Source organism: Alligator sinensis, unplaced genomic scaffold (assembly GCF_000455745.1).
Source record: "Alligator sinensis unplaced genomic scaffold, ASM45574v1 scaffold381_1, whole genome shotgun sequence".
Taxonomy (NCBI): domain Eukaryota; kingdom Metazoa; phylum Chordata; order Crocodylia; family Alligatoridae; genus Alligator; species Alligator sinensis.
Genome location: NW_005842440.1, coordinates 436,728 through 445,627, shown reverse-complemented (window position 1 = coordinate 445,627; position 8,900 = coordinate 436,728). Strand labels below are relative to the sequence as shown.

Here is an 8,900-nt window from a genome sequence, read left to right as displayed (position 1 = left end):
CCCCGCGGGGCCCCTGTCAAAGCGAAAGGCGCTCACATGCAAAGCAGAGCTCCTCACTTCCTGCCTTGCCCCGGCCAGCCCTGACCCGGCTCATTCATTTCGTGTCAGGCCGGCCGTGGCTGAGCACGGCCGCGGTGCCCCCGCCCCTGGGGATCTGCGCCGCCGGCCTTGCGGCCCGCTGCCAGCCCGCTCCGCCAAGTTCGTCCTAACTCCGCGCCAGTTGCGAAAGAAAAGTCCTGGCTCGGGTGGCAGCGCCGCGAACCCGAGCGGCGCCGCAGCCGACTTCCGAGCCCAGCCTCTTCCCCCGGCCCCGGGCGCCCGGACAGCGGGCGCAGGACACTGGCAAGTGCACGCACCCCCGCCGGGTCCTCCGGGATCTCGGCGTTTCCCAGGTCTAAGCAGCCCAGATGGCTGCCAGGCAGCGCCGGGGCCCCCCTCCCCGCCTCCCTCCCCTCCAGCCCCCCGCGCCAATTAAGGAGACAAATATAACAATTTCTTCTCGTTAATTTCAGCGCCGAGCGCCCGTGCGCGGGGCACAAAAAGAGAGTGGGTGCGAGCGAGGAGGGCGGCCGGGGAGAGCCGCGCGCAGGCTGCAGGCGCCCGGCTCCGGCTGGCAGCGAGCGGCGGAAAGGCGCCTTTTTTCATATCGAAACCACGCGGAATATGTACATTTTTGATTCCTACTTACGCTTTCAGGGGGTTGTGAATGACAGTCGCCATTTTGCTACAATGTAACAGAATATTGTGCCTCGGAGTTCTAAAGGTTCGCTCAGGGGAAGCGGCCAGCCAATCCGCGCGCGGGATACCGGCCCGCGGTCCAATCAGGGGCCGCGGGCGGAGCTCGGGCTCTGCTAGTTATTAGGGGAGCTGTCAAAGCCCAGAGGTCACTCCCTTTCTGTAGAACTGGAAGAGAGCAGGTTTTAAAGGGGCAGTTCACACTCCTAGGGCTGTCACCGCCCCGAATTTGAGTGAGCGGGGGGGGGGGTGAGTGGGAGGAGGGAAAGACTTTTTGCAGTTATCTCACTGTTTCTTTAAAGAAGAGAGAGAGAGAGAGAGAGAGAGAGAGAGAGAGAGAGGAGTAGGGGATAAAGCATGGGTCATTCATTGTCTCTTTGCCTTGCTGTCGCTGCCTTGCATTTCCCAGATGGCATGCCCCCTTCTTCACATGCCAGGATTGGATGCATGCCATTTCACCAGGAAAATAAATTACATGGGTACTGACATTTGATTCCGCATTAGATCCTGAAGCTTTTCATTATTATTCCCCAATGTGTTTCCCTTTCTTGAAAGCCATTTTCCTCTTTAGGCTTCTTGGAAATGCTAGTGCTCACAGTGACTCCAGGGCTGCACCCCCTCCCCCCTCCCCTAGGAATTTCTCAATGTCAGTCATCCAGCTCCTGCAGCCAGTGCACTGGTTACATAATGCACAGTGGCCAAACCAACTGCCTGCTTGTTTTCTGTTTTTCCCACAAAGCAACTTCTAAAGTTAATCGCCTGGGCTAGCATGTTGAGACCAAGTCATCTGATCCTTCGGCAGAGAAATGGAGGAGGAAGGCTTTTAACTTTCATATTTATGACGCCTAGTTTTGTGGTGGCAAAGTAACTTGGAGGCCACTAGTTTTGCAGCAGATGAGGTGCCGTTAAAGTTGACTGACAGGAGAGTCACCAACTCCAGGAAGTCTGGGTTTGCCTGTAACTAAGACTTTGCAAGTGAATAATCCAACATGAGCTAAGAGATTCGCAAGATGCCTAGTTGTGATCTCATTGCATCTTAGAGGCAACTCCATTAAAGTTATGAAGTTACACCAGTGTAATCTGACCTAAAAAAAGTCTGAATCAGACCCACAAAGTTTGGTTTGATATTAGTGGAGGGTTTTTTCATGCAAAACTTCACTACCTCAAAGGTCTTTTTTCCCTTCAGGCATCCTCTGACCCTCAAAAAAATGAAACATAGGCCTGATTTTGGTGTAAACAGAAGAACACAAATCAGGAGAAATTCAAGTGAAATCAATGAAGTTACACTGCTTTTGTACCAACATGAGGGAGAAGAGAATAAAGATTTGATTATAATCATTCAGACAACCAGAGTAACAATGGAAGTATCAATAATTCATTATATATTCAGGTGTCAAAATAAGTAGAGGCAGCAGTTCTGGACTACTGAGCTGAATTAAAAAAGGGTCAAAATGGTTATAACATCTTTTTTTTTTATATCTTGGAATTTTTTCAACGTAAGGGGTGAGCAGAAAAAAAAGTTGCTGCAAACAAGATAAAGATGTAAGAGGGGAGATACAAGGAGGGAAGGATGGAGTCAAAGAAAGAGACGATGGAGTACACATTTGTTTCCCTGCCCTAGGGTTGTTTCAAAAAAGCTAGATCAAGTCTTTTCAAATGTGTCTGCCGTCCCTCTTCTCAAGAATGTTGCCTCATTAGCTGACAGATTAAACAAATTACTGTGCCAAGTTTCTATCCCTGAAGGTGATCTACTCTTTCTTCTAAGTAGATCACCTTCTGTCCCTGAAGGTGATCTACTCTTTCCTCATAAGCCTTTTGGCTAAAAGCACTTCTCTACAGAACCCAGATTTTCATGCATCACAGCATTTCCAAGCTGTTGGGACATATCCCAAAACATAGTCGTGGGAAGTAAGTGTTATTGTATGATTCTATAAAATATAGTAAGCACTCAGCTAACACTGAGTACAACAGGCTTCTTATGTTTGGCTTGCAAGGAAGATCATCCACAAACTTAAAAGCGTTTATAAATGGGCAAGTGATATATATGAAACAGAGAAATTAACAGGTTAATGTGTATGTGTACCAATGATCCAAGGTAGAGGACATCATAACTGTTTCACTGCATGGCATAGGCCCTATCCTGCTGGCAGAAATTGTCTGTTAGCTTACTGATTCTTAGCCAGGGTGCCAGGACACCCTGGGATGCCATAGGAAGTGTAAGGATATACTGACAGTGAGGCGTGAAAAGATAAGCAGACGGGGCAACTCCCTGCCTAGCTGTACCCCCATCCACACTGCCTGGCCCCTCTGCACAGAGGTCAGTACTGAAATAAATACAGTAGGTTTTGAAACTGGGTGCCACTCACTTTGCAAAAGTTACAGAGGGGTGCCTTGAGCCTAATCAGGGGTTCACTGAGTCTAAAAAGGCTGAGAACCACTCCTTTAGCTAAAACTGTGGGAGGTAATTGGCTCTGTCTCCATCCTCACAAAAAAAAATCTTACTTCCATGGGAACATAAACACTGCCACCATGGGACACCAGGTGGTCATGGATTTGTTCACATAACATTTATTTATATTTGTGGTACCCACCCGCCTACAGAAAGTTGACACCTAGATGCTATATATAGTAATTCATTCTGGAATCTTGTGATGAACTGCAGTTACATGTGTGAGGATTATATCAAACTCCTTTGGTTGTTTCACCTATACTCTTCCCATTAATCCATCTCTATATATCATTTATACTCTGCCCTCCCCCATCCTCCCACCCCCAGCACCTTCAGAAGATACTATGTTACTATATATTGTTCCAGAAGTTATTTCTTTTCCCCACAAGCTACACCTTTGCGTTCAGGTGTACAGCCAGCCCTCACACACAATGTTGGTGGTTCTTCTTCTGTTTACTATGAAGCAAATTTCAACCAAATATTTGCATGCTTAGCATATTAGCCAGAGACCCAAAATAAGTATCATTCTGTCTCAGAACAGTGACAGCTTTTTATATGTGAAAAAATAAGTTAACATATCCCAAATGCCTGCAGAGTCAAAGGAGGCCTATGAGTTGTGCTCTGGAAAGACAAGACATCCAACCATGCAAAGTCCTAGGATATTGTACCATCAAATGGTAATATTTTAAAGGTAAAGCAAAAAGCTGTTGTAGGTCATTTCTGTGAGTTTAATGAGTCTCTCAGGGTTCTGTACTGTTTGACTCATAGGCCCCTGAGCTGCAGGCAGTGGAGAAGGCTGAAAATATAGTTCTAAGCCATATCTGTGCTTCCTTGAACCTTAAGTCATGTAGGTGCTGGGCCAGTCCCAACTCCCAACAACCCAAATTAACTGACAGTGTAGCCAATGGCATGGGGGCCCATAAGCTGGCCATAAGAAACCCACACTGCCTGCTTTTCCCAGCCACATCTCATATACCAATGGTCAGCACAGATCTATCTACAGGACTGTTATGCCACTTGAGAGTCTTTCTACATAGCTAGAGGGCAGCTCTGCAATATCAGAGCATTGCAGAATACAGCTAATCGGCAACTAAGGCATCTAGCTTTACTGGCAAAGGCATACAAATAATAAGTTTTACCTCAAACATTTCTAAAATATTGTCCCAGGAATGCATGTGTCATAAAAATACAGAAAGATTGGTATGCTGCATAAGCTATTATAGATTCTTGTTTAGAATAACCTATTCACTCATGGCTTCACCACTTGCGATTAATGCAACCATTGATTACTCGTGCTAATAAAACCTTTATCCTGCACCATCACAAATTGTATTTTCTGCCTCACATGCTCACCAAAACATACACACTTTCATCATTAACTGAAATCACAGGAGAATGCAAGAAGATGAAAATGATTTTAAAATCTTTAGCATAATAAAATAGGTAGACAGACTTAACAAGGCACTGCCAGCTACTTTTAAAGCCAACATTTAAAATTAAAAAAGGAGGGGGGTAGTAGGGGAGGGGTTATATAAACCTAGTGGGTGGAATCTGTTCTATCAATACAAAGTCTGGGTATTCAAACTTTATATATACAGAGCATGAATAGTTTTAGGAGCTGAAACTCATGTCTCCAAATCAGACCTAATGAGTAGGGCTTGCAATATGATTCACTGCTACAGGAGAAAAGTAGCTGTAGCTCCTCCATGTAAGTTCAATGGAGACTTGAGACCACTGGATTGGCACCTCTAACCTACTCCCTTTCAGACTTCTGCACTTGTAAGTGCTTTTCATTCTTTCTTAATTGGGGGGAAAAATAATCAAGCAATCTAAGCAGCAGGAGGAAGAGGAGGAGGATGCGGGAGAAAAGATACAAGGAGAAGTTCGTGTGAGTGAGCCTGGCATCAAACACCCGATGCAAGTGGCAGAGCATAGCCCACTGCAGGCACTTTCAGCACTTATTCAAGTTTGTTTCATTAAAAAAAAAAAAAAAAAAGCATTGCTTCTCAGGGAAGGCACCCCAGGCCACTGCCCCATGGAGAGGCTGCTTCACATGAGCAAAGGGCTGCTGCCACAATGGAGAGAGGTAAACACAATAAATTCTTACAGCATATAAAGGGAAGTCCTGCCTCTATACAAAGTTCTATTTTTGCTGTAACATTTTTATATTACGACTCAGTTTCACCCTAGGTGAATTGTTTCTTTTCTCTCTTTGAAGTTTCATTGCAGGTTGTGTTTTCACTTCAACACTGCTGAGGAGTGTAAAACACAACACAAATGCCAAAGAACTGGCAGGAGATGCCAGCTAGCACCTAGTGTGAAACCTGTATGATTCTCTAAACTGAGAGAAATACAGAAAGCAAACAGTGGCTAAAAAGTGGTAAAAAAAAAATCTTCCAGTGCTCACACTTCATTTCAACTCTCAAAGAGCTAATGTGAGACAAGCAGCACAAGCTTATTTATGGATAATGAAGTTTCAATGCTAAGTGCTTGGTAAGGGCCTAAGCCCCTGCAAGCATGCTCTGTGCAAGGAAATTCCCTTAACTTTAAGTGTAGCTCAGTGTTTGCAAAACAGGGCCCCATTTCTATAGACATTCTGTAACCAACCTGAAACCTTAACCCCATTTTTATTTATTTAAAGTTCTGTAGACATCTTATGTGCACTGTGTTCCTTGTCAGTCCTCCTCTTCATTTTCTTTGATCTCCACCAGTAGTTCAGTTAACTCAAAGTGGAGGGAAAGATATCAGTGTCAAAGTTACAGACTCAACGCCAGCCTTCTACAGATGCATCACCCAGAATTCTAATACAGGTTTCCCTCGATTTATATGGCAGATGCGTTCCCAGGGAATGGCACATAAATTGAATTTGCATAAAAGCGAACCCAGTTTACAATGAAACAGATAATGATGTGTTCCCATGAGGGAGGGAGGCTGGGGCTAGGGAAGGGGTGGGGAGAGGGGTACGGCACAGCCCAGTGGCTGCAAGCAGGTGGCATCTGCCGCTCCCAGGGCTGCAGCAGGGGTGGCACCATACCTTTCGTAGTGCTCAAGGTGGGCAGCAGCACCACTCATCCCGTTTCTTCCCACTCACCCCACTGCTCCACTTCTCCTCACTCACCGCAGCCCCTGCTGAATCGGTCGTGGGAGCAGCTAACACCAAGTGGCAGCACGAGGCTCTTCCCAGTGCTTGGCAGTGGTGCTGGGAGGAGCTATGGCAAATTTTGGGGTGGCAGCAGCCTCCCTCCCATCACCGCAGCCCACCCCAAGTGCCAGAAAGAGCCTGGTGCTGCCACCAGACCCCGCCTGCTGTGGCTGCCAGCCCCAGCCTGCTCTTGTCACCCTGCAGGCTGCTGCCTGCCCCTGCTGCAGCCCTGGGAGCGGCAGACACCACCCACTTGCAGCTGCTGGGCTACAACATGCTGGGGGGTTCAGGGCACAGTGCCCCAGCAGAAGCACAGCCCCAGAGGGTTCAGGGCACAGGGCAGCCCAGCAGCTGCAAGCCACTGGCATCAGCTGCTCCCAGAGCAGCTGCAGCAAGAACTGGGATGAGTGGGGCCCCGACCCAATGGCCCTTACCCCTCTCCTCTGCTCACAGCCCTTTCCCCTCCCCTCACAAACTCACAGACTTACCCGCTAGGGAGAGGGGGGAGCGCACCTATTCCAATCTCATAACAATGCGAATTTACCTTGCATATAACAAATTTCAGGTATAAAAAGGGTCATTGCATAGGAGTGAATTCACATAAATCAGACCCACATAAATCAAGGGAAACCTGTATTACAGAAGTCTTAATCTGTCTGTCCCTAACGCTTTATTCTCATTCTGATTGGTTGTCTGAAACAACCAATCAGAGTGCTCCAAGAGTGTTTGGGTCAAAAGAAAGTGTCAAAGCACTGCCACAATGGCAAGGACAGAGCAGGGAGTTAGGCCTTGCCCCCCATCCCGGTCCCTGGAGGCGGCAGCGGGTGGAGTGGGCCCAGCCCCCAAGCGGCGGTGGGGGGGAAGGAGAGGGAGTGGCCCTGGCCCAAGGGCCTGACGTGGTGGGGGGAGGGGAGCAGCAGCCTTAGGCCCTGAGCCTGATGTGGCAGGGGGAGGGGGGAGCAGGACAGGGGGGAAGGGACCCGGATGAGGCAGGGCAGACACAAGGCTCCATCCCCGCCATCATTCTTGACGGGCAATTTGCTAGTCTTATAGAGTCAGCATAAGAAAGATAACTAAAGAGCTATGTTGAGTATAAATCAGTTAAAGTGATTCATTCCTTTCAATTTTAGGACTCCCATTCTTAACAGGCAACATGCCAGGTTTAATTTTGTTTTGTTTTTAAACAAATTCCCTTTGCCGTAGTAATCAGTGCTGAATGCCCCTGGGCTAACAAATTCCAAATTTCAGGTTCTGGTTTTAGGCCCATCACCACAATAACTTACTGAATATTCCTCTTGGCCTTGTGCGATAGGACCTGGACTTGGAGGGTAGCTGTGGCACCCCCAACAGCTGAATTAATCCTACCTCTTTCCCCCTGCCACTTATTGTCATCCAGTCCCTGAGTTACTGCCCTGTCCCAACTGCTATGCCTTAATGTGACATTAGTATAAAGTTAGGGAGACTGAGATCAGGATGAAACCTTAGCTGCCTCACTCCACCCTGTTCATCATTGGGGAAGCGGAGGAAAGGAACCTCACTCTGAGCTGCTGTCTATCTCCTCAAATCGGTCTCAGCCACTGCCCTTGTGTGTTCTTATCCCACTCTGCTCTGGTCCCCAAGATCCTGCATCAATGCTTTGGGCCATCTCATTGTTCAGTGCTGGACCTCTGGTGCTGTGTTAGTGCTCTGGATACCTGGCCCAGCAACTATAATGCTCTATGTCTTATTGGCACTGATTGTAGCCTCCATCCCCCCTACCCCTACCCCCCACCCCCAAGTCTCACAGGTCTTACTCTTTGGAGCTGTCTTCTACCCACAGCTTGCTCCCACCCTACCTCAGCTTCTGCCCCCTGGGCACCCCCACCCTACTGTATGCTGCTGGACCTGTTAGCTTGCAGCTCCAAAATGCAGTATGCCTCACTCCTCCATCATGGCTTCCTTCTCCCCTTATGTCACTCCTGAACTTCATGGTTGGTCTGTTGTTGTATTCATGTTGGTATGGGACAACAAAAATAAATGTTTAACCAAAGTAACTAACCCATCTAGGTAACCCCTACCACAGAGAGGATCCTCCCCTGTCCCTACTAGCTGGCTTCCACCAGCTCCTTGACGTACCTGATCTGTCCACACATCCTAAACTCAACCAGCTCTCCATGGAGCTGTTCTTCCCATGCAACTCAGGACCAGAATGACTCTCTGGCCCTGGAGCCAAGCTCATATCCCTGCAAACACAGCCCCTTTCCTGTCACCTGATCCCTGCCTCTAAGGGTCAGATACAGGGGTTTCCCATCTGCCAGTCTAAGTGGGCTTATTTGTTCCCAGTCAAGCACCCTCTGTGCTGCCTCGCATACCTTAGTTCTGCTACTTGGCCCTACTCTGTGACAGAGGTTACTTAGTTGCCTAATTAGCAGCAGCCTGCTCAGCTCTACTAGAGCTGCCCTTTAATCCTCTGCCTGGAGCCCAGCCCTCACACTCTGCCCCGCTTCCATCTCCCTTCAGGAAAGTAGCCTGCAGCTTTCCTGTATCTTTGGAGTTATTCCTTTCCCTTTCAGCTGCCTGTGCCTTACTGCTGAA

At 48.0% G+C, this 8,900-nt stretch overlaps 1 protein-coding gene and 1 long non-coding RNA gene across 11 annotated transcripts in view; one reads left to right on the top strand and one right to left on the bottom strand.

The window, feature by feature from the left end:
• The window catches only part of LOC112551365, a 2,754-nt gene extending 717 nt beyond the window's left edge, over positions 1-2,037 (top strand). Inside the window, exons 2-3 of the long non-coding RNA XR_003095657.1 lie at positions 513-763; positions 1,922-2,037. This is a non-coding gene — a long non-coding RNA (uncharacterized LOC112551365). The remainder of the gene's footprint in view (positions 1-512; positions 764-1,921) is intronic.
• Positions 1-8,489, bottom strand: part of DPF3 (double PHD fingers 3) — a 250,812-nt gene extending 242,323 nt beyond the window's left edge. For 9 of the 10 annotated variants that reach the window (XR_003095651.1, XR_003095652.1, XR_003095655.1 and 6 more), the window contains exon 1: positions 689-1,228. Coding sequence is in view for 4 of the 10 variants with exons in the window: in XM_006030363.3 (XP_006030425.2) it covers positions 689-720 (32 nt within the window). In the remaining 6 variants the exon portion in view is untranslated. Of the gene's footprint in view, positions 1-688; positions 1,229-8,441 lie in introns of those variants that run through there. The other variant, XM_025212014.1, reaches the window with a different exon arrangement.
• Between the last annotated feature and the right edge of the window lie 411 nt (positions 8,490-8,900).